This window comes from Anser anser (assembly GCF_964211835.1).
Source record: "Anser anser genome assembly, chromosome: 3".
In the NCBI taxonomy this organism is placed as follows: Eukaryota; Metazoa; Chordata; class Aves; order Anseriformes; family Anatidae; genus Anser; species Anser anser.
Window position 1 is genome coordinate 25308208 of NC_139722.1, and position 14666 is coordinate 25322873.

Genomic DNA, 14666 nt, shown 5'->3' on the forward strand with positions numbered 1-14666 from the left:
GAAACAAAACAAAACAACCTGCAAAACCACAAAGAACTCCACTACTTAGCACTGTTCCTTCCTGAAGGATGGCTAAGAAAAGCAGATTTTGAGAATCAAAACTCTGAATTGCTGGTCGTCACCAGCAAATGTTATTAAACCTATTCACAGGTCTGAGAAGGGGACTTCCTAAGTGGGGAGAAAAAAATAACATAATCGTAACGATAAAAATCATCTCTAGGCTTTAGCTTCCCTGTCTATAAAATGGGGAAGAAGAAAGACCCATGCACATTTCCTTGTGGTGTTCAGACATGTTACACACATTGAAACACGTAGTATCACTACAGCATGTGCCACGTTGCTTAATTTCAGGGCTCTTTTCATCTCCAGTACACAGCATTCAGGCTTCATCACTGTACACACAGGAAACAATACAAATGGATGCAAGGAGTCCAACACAGAATTACAAGTGAAAAAAATCTGCCCATTTAAAGTGCAGAAGGAGACCAGAAATATTGAACAGTTTTTAATAAACCATTTGCAACTGCATGCAAAAATGGGACAGAAAATCCATTGTCCTGCAGAAGTAGAATGAAGGGCCTTGTTAGCTGCGGACTGTGTTGCACTCCATTTCTGGTCTGTCATCTCAACATCAGCCTGAGCAACAAGCACCCAGAAGAGCACACGACTCAAAGTGGGCTTGGAAGAAAAGCTTCTCCCTCCTCTCTGGCTCCTGAGTCCCTGAAAACTCAGCAGCATGATTCCCAAATACATCTCGCCACAAAACATGGGGAGGTGGAGAAAGATCCTTCTAAGCTGAGCAGCACTGATTTGTGTACACCATCAGTCCCTGCCTCCCTTTTGCCCTGAAAGCAGTACAAACAGAGGTGCAGAAGCTGGATTTCTAAGGTGATTTAGGAACTTGAAGATACAGAAGGTATTAGCCTTCATTTCCCCTTTTACATCCTGCCAAAACTCTCTAACTCAGTAAAGACAAGAAGTTCCCACTGGAAATACAAGAACCTGCTGAAGCACTGAAGAGCTCGTCACTCACCAGCTGCCCCTGAGTGATGTACTTCTTCCACCACAGATAAGGACGCATTGCTGGAACAGCAGACAACCCATAGTAGGAGTACATGAGGACGTGGATAAAGCTGTTCAGTGTGGCACCAAAGTAAGCTAAAAGAGCAAATGAGAAAGAAAGTACACTGCATTACCATGAAAATGGTGTTTCTCGGAGCCCACAAAGATAACGAGTTCAAAATGTTACTATTTAAAATATGATTTCCCTTAGAACAAAGGCAAAAAACTCCACTCCCCTTAAACTTTTTCTGTTGACCCAACCGAGTGGTTGAAAAGCTTTGTAACTGCACACTTTATATCAGCCTTCCGATTGTTCTGTTTATTATTCTTCTACATTCTAGTTTCTCAAGGGTATTGAGGAAGCTGATAAAAAGGAGGCACGTAAACATGCCCAGCAATCAATAGCTTCTCTGATCTAATTTTAGGCTGATTTCACTTCCTTCTAGGTGGGAGCCCTTTTTGTCACTTATAATCAAAAGCAACAGGCATCTTCTGAAAGCGCAAGTAGTGCAAGTTAACCATTTTATTTGCCCTTGTTTACAGCACCTTTAGTCATTAAAGAAATTTCTGTTTTAGCTCAGCACCAAACTGTGTAGTACTAGATGACTGAGCCCAACATAGAGCTTGGAAAGGAAGAAGAAAAAAAAAAACAATCACCAGAAATAGCACAGAAGTATTTTCAAGACCACAGAAACTCAAGATAGACGCTAAGTACTTGCACTTTTGACTGTTCTATAAACAGGGATCAACTTCTTTAGAGGAAAATGTGTTTCCACATCCACATTTTTCATAGGTTCAACAGTATTCACTGTTGTGCTAACAACACAAAACAAGTAAGAGTTTCTATGTTGTTTGGCTCGGAAAGCAGACTCCTGAGCAATCCAGCTTCTTGGTCTGCACTGCTGCTAGTTCACATCCAATGGATTTGCAAAGGTTTCTCTTGGAGGAGTGTTCGACAAAGCCAGTACCCGTAAGCTGCACATCTGAACCACAACTAAGCCACTCTAATGCATTAAAGAATCAAAGCAAGATTTAGAGAAGAGAGACATGGATATCTTCCATTTAGGAAGCATTTGGTCACGTTCATTAGTGCTCAGGGGACAAGATTTTAATTGAAATAATAATTTATAGCTACTGGTAAAATGAAATTAATTTAAGAAAGTAACATCGCAAGTGAACTTGACAGAGTCGAGGGCAAGGGTCACTATTAGACATCTTGTAGCTGAAACAAACTTCTGGTCCTAACTTGGAAAATAAGTATCATTTCATCTGAGGGTCTCCAACCACCACAAAAATGAGAAAGCAAGGTTGACAAGTGTCAGACCTGGACTACTGCAGCAGATAAACATCACACTGCCAAACAAAATCTTCAAACTACATAGCCATGTATTTTCTAGATGCTCTGCAGGCATCTTAACATCTGCAAGCAGTAGCTGCAATTCAGCAAAGCAGGTTAGTATCGGAAGGAACAAATCCTGCAGCTGAAGGTACCAGAGAAGTTGGATTTGACCAAAAGAATACCAACACAAGGCCTCTGCTGCAAACATTCCCCACCATAACCCAGTACTTACAGTGACCACAAGGCACCCAGTTCATAACAAACCACCAAATATTCAGCATCGTTGCATGGTGATAGACATGCAGAACGGTGATCTGATGATTATTTTTCCGCAAAATGAAAAAGAAGGTATCCATGAACTCAATGAGTTTGGAGAAATAGTACCACCAGAGGACACGTATGATCTAGAAAGGAGGAAACAAGTTTTAGAAGTATTGCATGTCGTGGGGGCTTTTAACTCTTTTGCCAAGTAGGTAAAATTCAAACTCCGTCTTGCACTAGCTGGACTGAAGACTCTCCGCTGAGATCTTCTGTAACACCTTGGCACCGAGTTCTTCCATATGAGACCCAGGTACAAACCCATAACTACAGGTGAAAACAGGATGACAGAGAGTTTTACGAGGTTATTGCTGTGCATTGTGGTGCTCTGGCAGAAACAAGACAACACTTAACCACTGGTGCTCCTGTAGTGCCCTCTGTAAATGCACCGCCTGAATGGGGACCAGAAGAAATGATCACTATGTTTTCCCTCAGACAGTGAAGGGGGTCATGACACAGTGGCTGGATACGGACCGAAGACCAACTCCCTGTTTTTTGAGCTGGGAAAGCATGAAAATTTAAATACAGCTACTCTCTGAAACTGTAAATACCAAGTATATTGTGGATTAATTATTATGTTTAACTACACATTCCCCTTCCCTATTGCAGAAGGAGAAAAAAAGAACACATAATTTGAACAAAAACTACATCATCAATGCCTTTCTGCTCTCTACTTAGACTCAGGGAGACAATCTGAAATGTAATTAGCTCTAAGTCTCGATTACATTACCTTCATATCAGCTTCACCTCCACTGTGTGTATCCTGACAGAAGAAATTGTATCCTCCTTCCCATACTCCTGTCACCAGCTGGGAAGATAAAAGAACGAAGTGTCATTTTGGTGACAACACCGCGCCTCGCACCTTGACAGCTTTGTTGGGACGCCTGGTGCCAAGGCATTCTCTTTGTGACACGAGGCTCCGGGCACTTATTGAATCATAATGGAGGGTGAAGTAACACAAATTCTTCCAATTGCAGCACACCAGAATAAAAATAGGAGGCAACATCTTATCCCGGCTTATCCCACATGGCGTGCGTTTTGCATGGACATAATCTACACAGATTTTTAAGAAAGATCTCTCCTTTTTAGCTGATGATGTCACTGATGGAAAAGTGAACAACCAAAGAAACAGTAAACATATTTCTCCTCCGATTATAAATTTTATACACAGGGATCTGACTACAATTTTTTCAGCTGTGTAACAGAGCAAACCCTTCAGCTTTGCTACCCTTAACAGCTAACAACTGATGCTTTGCCATATTTTGATTCTTCAGGATCTTTTTAAATAATTCACTAATCCCAAGCACATTACATCCTTCATTGCCCAAGTGATTTCCTCCACAGTATCTGCCGTTGCCTGCCTGACTTCCTGGCACATCAAACACCACAAAATTACTTTTAAGAGCAATGACCAGCTATTAGCCACGAGAGGATGACAGGGAACCCTTTGCCTAGGAGCTGGCTGAAACCTCTGGGGAAGCAAGATGAAATCTGGATCAAGCTGCCAAGGAGGGTGCCCGTGTCCCACCCTTTTTCCCAGGGCTGATGAAGCATGCTGCTGTGCCCGAGCTCTGCATACGACGGGGCCGTGGGGAGGAGGCAGACTGCAAAAGGAGAGGCTGAAACGGGCTCTGAAGGAGGCTGGAGGAGGGGGGAAGATGGAGGAGCACCCAGAGGAGGAGATGCTGAGGGTGGGACTGGAGAAGGACAGTTATGGAGACAGGAGCAGATGAGAACAAGTGTGCCTTGGCCAGGGCACCGCTTGCTATTTAATTTATTTATTTTTAAAACCAAGGATGATGCCTCAGTGGTTCTGGCCTCTGGCTTTTCTGAAGCTGCCATCAGTGCTTCTATTAAATTAATAATCAAGACGGAAGGGCTTGCTTGATGTTTATAAAGATGTTTTTTTCCTCTTGGGAATAGCATTAGAAGAGGAGTAACAAATTTAGACTACTCCCAAGTGAAAAATGATTTCTTTAGGTATCCAAAATACATTTTAAAAGCAGAGGCAGATATCCTGCACAAGAGACTTGTCCATTTTTGGCCTTATCTACACTCGTGCAGAATAAAAAAGAAAAGCTTTGCAAAGCCACAGTGAAAAACTCTGTACCATAAGCCATTTAAAATGATCAGTTGATGAGAAGACTACAATAACTGGTGCTATTAAACGCTGCTCAGAACTGCGAGTGGGAAACTAATTCTAAAAGGTACAATAAAGATAATCACTTAAACGGTCTACCTTTTCCTAATGTTCTTTCATGGCTCATTTTCTCCTTAAATTAGCTTTTAAAATACCCAGTCAGCCTAGGTCATTATTTCTGACCTTCTGAGATGGAATTACCACTGCTATTTAGGGGGAAAAAAAAGAAGAAAAAAGACATCTAGTTATACCATAACAGATAGACCTGGAATTACCTCATGTAATGGACAAAAATCAATATTGCCACGCCACAGTGACATCAGGGCAGCCTTGCGTATCAGCAGCAGACCCAAGCAATTCCTCTATCCAAGCCGCAAAGGGAAGGCAGCCACGGAGACTTCTCCCTTCCACTGCTGTTTAAAGGCACCAGTTTTAAAGCGATGCACCAGCTACATCTCAGAGCAGGCCTTGCACCAAGCTGCTCTGACAGCGTCGAGGGAAAGCCCGTACGGCTCCTTGGGTGCCCGCTGGAATATCAGACAGAAGCCCACATTGTGCTGTAATAGTGTTGCTAAGAGCCTACAGATGGTTTCATACAGTTCTCACAGCTCAAGGAAGTGTGAGAAATAGAGGAATAATCACGTTTACCCTGTGATTACTCCAAACAGCCAGGCTCGGTGTCCTGTAGCATCCCTGTGCTCCAAGAACTTCTCCAAAGCAAAGGCTAGAACAGCGAAACCCCAAGCACCTTTCCCTGTAAGGGAGATAAGTTCCCCACCTACAGCTTGACATCAGGTGTCTGGATTGATTCCAGCCCTTTGAAGGGTAAAAGGGTAAAAGCATCAGTGTGAATAACAGGCAGCTTCAGCTAAACCTTTGCTTCCAGAAGAGCATATTGTAATATCCTAGGAGCAGTAGTAGTATCTCACAGCCAGAGAGTTTTAAATGATATAAGCAAAGCAACATTTGCAGAAAATGGCAGTAACTTTTAACATATAAATAGTATAGTTGCAAAAATAATTTAAACCCTCCCTTTCCAGAATAAACTCAGTGGTCAAAACCTGCTGCCACTGCCACGAGCTGGTGCCACTGCCCACAGACCTTGCTTTGTGCACCACACAACACACATCGGCAGTGCTTTTCCAGAGGGAGCCAGCTGCCCCTTTGCCCTGCACCGCTATTTGTTATGTCCACAATACTTTCAGCACGTGCTGGAAGGCTTCAGAAAAGAAAAAAAACAAAACAATTGGTCACTCTGATACCTGACCAACAGCAGTTCCCAAATGGCTCTGCTGTGTACCTTCATCTTCAGGTTGGCAGCAGCCCAGGCTTGCTAATGGCACTGCTGATGCCTGACCACAGGCACATCTCCTCTTGAGGAATTAGCCTGTCCAGAAAAGGCTGACTGTAATCATTTTCACCAGAGTCCACGATTTTTAAATGGCACACAAAAGAGACAGCTCCCTCATAATCCAGTTGAAATGGTACTCAAATTCAATGCAAAGTTCTTTGGTTGCAGGGCAAACCCTGCAGTTCAAGGTTGCTTTTCTGCTCGAGCAGAGCCTCTTCCCTCTCTCCGGCCTTTCATTTTCGTATTACTTTCATTTTGTAATTCTGTTGCTGGATTCTTTAAAATGCTGCGGCATGCGCTTTTTATCACATCTGCTACCGAAACAGACCAGCACGCTCACACCAGTGTGAAGTGGCTGCCACAGCGGGCTGACTGGGACGGGTTTGGTGTTCTCATGATACCAGCCAAGGTCTGAGACTTGCTGCAGAGGGCCAGGCGAGGGACCCAGCACTGCAGCACGCTGTCAGAGCATGACGAGTTACTTTACGGGCTTCCGAACAGACCTAGATTGGAGCAGAGGTTCACGTGTCCGATCAAAGAAAGGAAATGCTTGCCAAGACGCAAAACTGCCCCGGTGATTACCCGCTGCGAGCCACCTGCGGCCTCTCCTGCGAGCCCACACCCTGCCCCTCACCTTCGCTGCCTCACAGGGCACCAGCCCTCGCCGCCCCTGCCCACGGGAGGAATGCTGCTCCCACCGAAGTCCAAAGCCAGCCCTACCTCAGCCTGACCCCGCCAGGGGCATACGGCACACCTGTAGGTCCTTTGGGCACGCACAGCTCACAAGCACCCTCCACGGAGGTGAGTGCAGGGCCGGCGTCCCTTGGCGTGCACGGCCCGGGCTCCCCTGCTCCCCTTACCCTTTGTGCTCTCACCCTTGGTGTTCGAGCAACGCACCTGTTAATGACTGCCTCAGATTACAAACTTGACGTTATATCAGTTAATGAGGACTAACATGAGTCCACATGGCCTCTCTCAATCACTAGGCACTGTAAATTTACATGAAATACCCTGTTATTTCCCCCTAATGAGCATGCCCTCCCCCTACAGTACGGAATGACGATGCTGCCCTCTGCTACGCTGGCAGGTCAGCCGAGGGGAACCTCTCCCACTCCCTCAGACCTGTCTTGCCTTTTAAATGATCTGGGACAAGCAGCCCACTACTCTCTTTTACTTGTACCAGAACACGCCCCACCTTTGTCTAGTTATTAAATGCCTGAACAAATAATTTACAATAATGATGTACATGAAATACTACCTAGATATCCCAAATAAGAGGTATAAGACTTTTAGTGACTTTAAAATGAGATTATACCACATTACATCAGCAGACCACGTGGGGCAAGAACACAGTAGCTGGAATTATGCAAATCCCACAGTTTCTTTTCTACGTTACTACATACAAACATTCAGACATAAAGGTCAGAAAACCAAGTAGGTCATCTTTCTCATCCTAGCTGGGAGCATGCCTCACTTTAATACCATGCTTTGTTCATAAAGTATTTAAACCGAGCTGTGATGCTATGATTCACGAGCTGACACCCTGACAGCTGCAACTCAGGAAAAACTCCCAAGCAGGATTTGAGGTATATTGTACACAAGCTATTAAAACAGCTTATTTTCGGACAGGATACTGAACAAGTTCATACGTGGTGTTGTTTTATGCAGTATTTCCTCAAACTAGAACTGAAAACAGTTTAATTCAATTGAAATACAAAGTGACAAGGAAGGGAGCAGGGAGTAACATAAGCACTGTAAGGTATTATCTCACCCTCATCTCTTTTTGAATGCTTCAGCATTTTAGCTTGAAAGAGAGCGCATGTACCATGAAGTGCTGCTACTGATGAATCACTAATCCTTCAAAGGGAAATTTCAGTGCCTGATGTGATCTGAGCGAGGCTACCACCTGCTTTGCACTGACACGGGTAATTACAGCGGCACTGCAGCTAGAAAACATACCTGGAGGTTCAGGAAGCTGATTTTTTCCCTATCACCTGGCCCTTCGGCTCTCACCCTGCAACATCAAGCAGCACGGTGTTATGTCAGTAAGGCTGTCTGCTCGGCAGCATTTTCATGGGATCAGGCCTTGCTGCAGACCATTGCTTGCCCTCAAGTCCAGCACAATATTGCTGCATCAGCAGAGATGCAGCATGGCATGTGTACAGCAGAGGACATCCAGTGGTCTTCTAAGACAACGTTGGCTACAGAAGAGCAAACTTGCTTGTAAGATGTTCTCAAAAGCACTTTTGTTGTAACTGTCATGAGTTTAATAGTCTGCATAACACTGAAGTTTTGTGTGTTCCCATTTATAAAGTATATTTTCAGTAATACCAATGAACAATCCTGTAATATTACGTTAAGAGCAACATTCACTTTCATATAAAGTGTTTCACTTTATAGAAAGCAGAACCTTAATATTTCACTGTATTTTAATTGTGAAGGAATGAGATAATATAAAGGCTATTCAGCTGGTTAGAAGTATGAGGACTTCTCTAACACACAATAATCAATCTTTTCTTGGTAACTTATTCACTGTTAGCAAGAAAAGTCAGTTCAAATCTTTTCTATTGTTTAAATTTATCATTTTTTTTAACAGAGCAGAATATTACAATAACTTCCACTTGGAAACTATGAGTATTATTCCAAGTATTCAAGAAAAAAAGATCGGCTAATATGAGAATTTTATCCGTACTTAGTACAACTGAAGAAAAGTTTGCACTTGTAAACCTCCAATATAATAATTTGTATTATTTTAATCTCAAGTTATTGTGTAATTATAAATAATCTCATCATAAAAATAATAATGCAGATGTAGTATATAAGTGCACAGCAGCGCTACATTTTAAAAAATTAAAGAGATCAATATGCAAATTCTGGATGCACTCCTCACACACTTGTATTTAGAATATCCTGACGGGAAGATTAGAAATGTAAGCAAATCAAGAATTCAAGTTGTTCTAAGTACCTACTGAATCCCAAAATGCTCATCCTAAAGAATCAAGTGTCAAAATTCTCAATAATCCAACTGAACACAGTGATTTCTGAATAAACACTTCACTACACAAGAGAAAGAACTTGAAATTTAAATCACTTCCTATCTAAACTCACTTTGTAAAACACTATAAACTACAAACTTCAAGAATTATAGCTTTCATGTACTTCTAAGCAAATGTCCCCCTCCTCCACAAAAAGAAATTAGTAGTTTTAGTTCTTGTTTGTAATCTCATGTTGGAAACAAAATGCCTCCTTGCAGAAAGGAGAAACGCTTTTGGTTAAAAGCGAGCCAGAGTATTCCGTACATTAAAACCACATGCTCCAACGTCTACTGACTACATTCTTATTTACATTGCCATAGGTTTTTGGTTTTGCGTTAATCAAAAACATGCAATGCTGATTAAAAGCAGCTAAACTGCTCTATGAAAGCGGAAAACTTTACAGCGCCTAAATCTCTGTTAAGAAAGAAATTAAGTCCACAGAAAGTCCAATTCAGTTTGAAATACATTTGTGTGTTCAGATTTCAACTTTCAAAACCAGATGAATCACAATTGCCCAGATGTAATTGTTTCAACAAAAAATGACACAAGAGAAGCTATTCCAAGCTTGCAGAAATAGATGCAAAGAGTGCGTGCATGATTAAACACATTCAAATAAAACACGTTTTGTACTCCAAAACAAGACACAGTTTTGCTACCAAGTACTTTGCACAATCCACCAAAGCAATCAAGCTAAGCCTGTCTTTTAGGCAAGCAGTAGTTTTCTCCTCTGAGAAGGGACATTGAAGAACAGTAGCAACATTTTTCAGATGTTTCCCCAGATTTATGAGGAATATCCCCATAGATCATTTTCGACACATGCCAATATAATTAAGCCAGACAATGCAAAATAACCCCAGCCCAAACCCTTTCTCCTACCTCATAAAACATATACAGAGAAAGCAGCGTGAGTCCGAGGTTGTAGACCACTAGAATACCCCTGCATGAAAATGGTTGTTTGTTCCGCATGTACTTTGGTCCTAGCCATACGATTAGTAAGTACAAGACTGAGAAGATAAAGGTAGGTGTATAATTCTCCAGAAGAAGCCATCCTTTTACTCTGGGGTCTGAAACAAACAAACAAAATTACAAAACCTTAGATTTTTGCAAGTGGAAGAATTTAATGTGTCCAGAAAAAGCTCTACCCAAGAATGCTTCTAGTGCCAGAATTACCAGAGAAAGATGAAGGGAGAACAGCAAGTCCTTTCTATTAAGGGCCAGGTTGCTAATTATGAAAAACTTACACAAACAAGAAGATTTTAGTTATACAGTTGTTAAAGAAAACAGAAATAATCCTCTTCCCGAAACAAAGATATTCCTAAATTATTACCTAATTATTATGAGTGAAATACTCACTACTGTTCCAAAATGTCATTCATCCTGAATACCAAAGATGAATTTAAATGATAAAAAAAAAAGGCTTCAGTGACCTTTTTCCCCTTATTCTCTCAAATTAACCTTTCCAAACAGTACCCTTCTTATTTCCCCAGAACAAGCAAAGCTAGGAGTGAAGTGCACACCTTTACAGGTATCAGCGGATCATTTCTTTCTAGTCTACGTTGTACCAATACTAACCCCAACAGATATCTATATGTGCTGCTCAGGATACTTAAATTTTGGAGTCCTCGTGTTAGCAATGAAACACAGAACAGTCAGTCCAGTTTGACCAACCAGACCAGCTGGCAAAATGTCGACTCTTCAGAAAAAGCACGGAAACTGCTCAGAACAAGAGCACTCCAGAGGAACGCTTGAGGCAAGCACGTGACACTTTTCTACACGGTCACTGTTGACCTACAAGCGCATGGTCCAAGCCCAGTAACAGCACGGCATTTCACTCCCTTCACCTGATTCCTGCCCAAAGGACAGAAACCGTGCTTACCAAACCATAAGCCAACAACATCTTCATTTTAAAGGAGTCAAATGTGGATCTTGACTGTAAGAAACGAGGCCTTAAAATGTAGGTTGGGAAATAGTTAAGAAAGCCTGGGAATTGTTTGCATTTGCTGCTTTCAGTTTCAAGACATGGCAAATACAGACCACATGCAAGCACAGACTGTAAGTTTTATCGCATCATTTGAACAGGTTCAGCATGAAGATGAGTGCAAAGAGGGCACAGAGCAACTCAAAGCAAACAGAAGACACACTTTGAAGGATCGGAGGCTTGTTCCACAGCAGAACAGGAATTCCCTGGTGGATTTCGGCCCCCAAGGAAGAGGCATCATTGCAGGAGTTTCACTTGGAGAGAGAAAGAGGGTAAGAAGCAGTAGGGAAGATGCTACTGAAACAGCCAGAAGAAGAAAGCACAAGCCACTGAGGAACATCGCAGGGGTCAGCTGTGCACACTGCCTACAGGATCATCTGAATCCTGGATGAAAGCCCCCACCACAAGGGCATTGCCTGCTCTGGTCCCACTGCCTCTCCCTTCTTCACACTGACCAGGATTTCTGCTCTCCACCTGTGAACCTCTTCCAAGTGAAAAACCCACCAAACCCACAGTTTGTTTAAAGAGGTTTTCAAAGAAGCACAGGTTTCTAAAAATCACAGGTTTTTTTTTTCTGTAAGTGAAAACTGGGTGAGCAGCTTTAATTATATGGGGAAGAGTATTTTTATTTCAAAATGCAAATTCAAAAAATTTTTATTTTTTTCCCCCAACACAATCTATTATTAACTTCTAAGAAAAAAAGTGCAAAGATCTGAGTGAGATAAGTAGGTCACGAAGGCTAACAACATTGGCTCTTAACTGGTAATAAAAAGAACAGCATTGCTGAACAACTAGCAGCTCTTCAGGTCAGAAAATTGCCAGCATTGAGAAGACATTTTCCATTTATTATAGGATCACACATTTTGATGTTCTGCCAATACTAAGAAAAGTGGTCACCTTTCAAAGTCAGGATGCTAGAAATGTGCTTTCTTATGCTCTAGTGTCTACGCTTTCATATCAGTCTTACTGTTTTATTTTTGAAAAAGCTTACCTCTGGGTCCAAGCCAAACATCAAGGTAGCTATTGATTGTTTTATCCAGACGTTCCATTCTATAATCTGCTGAAATGAAAAGATGCAGAGAAAGTTAGTTCTTCAGCTCATGGAAACACTTTAATTGTCTGAGCACCAACTGCTATGGTCAACAGAGAAAATACTAACATACAAAAAGTGCAGACAGGTACTGGACATTACTAGCATATATCAAGTGCGGAAAGCTTACTCTAGTGTCAGAGAACCACTGGTGTAAAAAGCCGCATTTTCTGCTGAATTATTTAATTATGGATATAGAATAAAAAATGGTTTAAAACATTAAGTTCAGATTAACCCAAAGTTCCCTCTAGTTCTCTATTTAAGAGTGCAAATACAGGATGACATCTTGCAAGATCCCTCTGCAAAGAGGAGGATGAGGCTTGGATCTTAAAAAAGCAGCAACACTGAAATTCCCATATAAATACTATGAAGCTATTTTAACAAAGAATCCCAAATAGCTGGCAACACTAGCTGAGGAGAAAGAAGGGAAAGAAAAATGTAAAAACTGGCTCTACTATCACTTTTATGAATAGGTGACTGATTACAGCTATGATTAACAGCCCATAAAACTAACAGATGAACAACTCTGGAATGAATGACATAGAGGGTTGCAGAGGCGAGGGAGGAAAATATTGCAATTCACAGCACGAACATCTCCAGTTCCACAACTTCCTTACTGGCAAAACATTGTGAAATAAAACTCATCAAATATCAGTACAGAAAAGTGATTGAGTCATCTGTCATCTCCTTACATGGCCAATATTTATCTGGAGAACCTGCTACACTGCAGTATGCAGGTCTGCCGTGCCTCCCTACAGTTAAAGCAGGAAAGAAATACATGAAATTGTTCCGAAATTGTTCTTGTGAGAGTGGGAAGAAAATTTATTTTTGATTTAAAAAAAAATTAAAAAACTCCTTTCAATTTCCTCTTTTCTATCCAGAAATCCTTCCGATTTCTTCTAATTATTACAGATGCACTGAGCTTTCACTAAAAGAATTTTGCCCATTTTCACTAGGATAATTTTCACTTCTTGGTGTTTCTCTTCCCTTAAGTACTCATATTAACAGCAATTTTTAGTTACATGGAAATAACGTAAGCAACACATAAGCTGTCAGCATACCCACAGTGAAACCTGAAATGATTATGCAAGTTTATGCCTTGCTGCCAACAACAAAGAAGTTCATCTTTTTTTTTTTTTTTGGGGGGGGGGGTGGTGGTAAAAGATGCATTTACATCACTTGTTGTTCTATATAAGCCTCATGTCCCTCCTACCCCATTGCAACCACAAGGCTCCCATGCTCCTAGAGGATTTCTGGCTGCAACCCAAGCCCATCTTTCCCCACTGCAGTCTCAGGGACACGCACAGAAGAGGATTTTCTAATCTGTGTGCACAAAGTATTTTTTACTGGTTTGGACTACACAAGCACACAGAAACTTCCCTGAAATTTTGTCACCAGAAAAAAAAAAAAAAAAAAAGAAGGAAAGAAAAAAAGAGCTCGATTAAAATAATCAGAAGCCTTAAAAGACTCTTGTAATCCCGATTCATAGCAGCTGTATTTTCCAACTAAGAATCCTGAAGAAGTCCGGTCCAAATAACTACACACTTCACAAGAATGTACATTTTTTGGATTGCCTTACAGCACCAATTATGACATGAATTATGAATGCCCCTGGCATGCTGGTATCCTAGGAATAGTGGCGTTTAAGAAGGCTATTCTATGCTAGCACAAACACAAATATCAGGAAGACTTTTAGAAGTAAGTATCTAAATTCCAAGGAAAAGAAAGAAAATTATCCAGAGCATGTTTCTTTCTTTTTCTCTCTCTCTCTTTTTTTTTTTTTTAATCTGTTAGCTATTAAATATCCCCAGGAAAAGTACTCCTCAGCTGATAAATTATTTTATTGTTTGAAATCCTCACTTACTCAATTTGTCACTTGTTCCTTTGATCCAGTAACAATTTACTTACATATTTATTCATCCAATAAAACATAACCTGCTTCTAACTTCAGCTTTGAAGACACAGACTTCAGATGGTAGAGTTTGATTGAAAAACAACAATTTGTTATACAAACTCAGCTCGGTTCATTACTGGCGTGCTATTTATTCTTGTTTGCTGGACCGTATAAAAATTCAGATATGAAAATGAAACAACTAAGAAAGCAGAAACAAAGCACACCTCGCTATAGCAAAGAAGGCAAGAAGCGAAACTCCATGGCCATCCTTTTTCAAAAAACTGGAAGGAACATTCCTTCCCCAACAGGAGGCTTTCTGCAGGGGTCTCACCTCGGAGAGCTGCTACCCCAAGAAGCGTTCTGTTGCGCTGTTAGCATACAGCGGATTGTAAAAGGAGCAGCGAAGGAAGAACTACTCCTGGTGTCAATTTCCAGAATTTGCAGAAAAAGAATTTATTT

The 14666-nt window shown here is 41.3% G+C and overlaps 1 protein-coding gene across 4 annotated transcripts in view; it reads right to left on the bottom strand.

Moving 5' to 3' along the window:
- The window catches only part of ELOVL5 (ELOVL fatty acid elongase 5), a 35974-nt gene that overhangs the window by 4341 nt on the left and 16967 nt on the right, over positions 1 to 14666 (bottom strand). For 2 of the 4 annotated variants that reach the window (XM_083831300.1, XM_083831302.1), the window contains exons 2-6: positions 12215 to 12280; positions 10122 to 10309; positions 3450 to 3527; positions 2634 to 2805; positions 1034 to 1158 (exon numbers count right to left, since the gene is read on the bottom strand). In XM_083831300.1, coding sequence (XP_083687426.1) covers positions 1034 to 1158; positions 2634 to 2805; positions 3450 to 3527; positions 10122 to 10309; positions 12215 to 12272 — 621 coding nt within the window. In that variant the 5' untranslated portion in view covers positions 12273 to 12280. Of the gene's footprint in view, positions 1 to 1033; positions 1159 to 2633; positions 2806 to 3449; positions 3528 to 10121; positions 10310 to 12214; positions 12284 to 14666 lie in introns of all 4 variants that reach the window. The other 2 variants (XM_083831299.1, XM_083831301.1) reach the window with 1 other exon arrangement.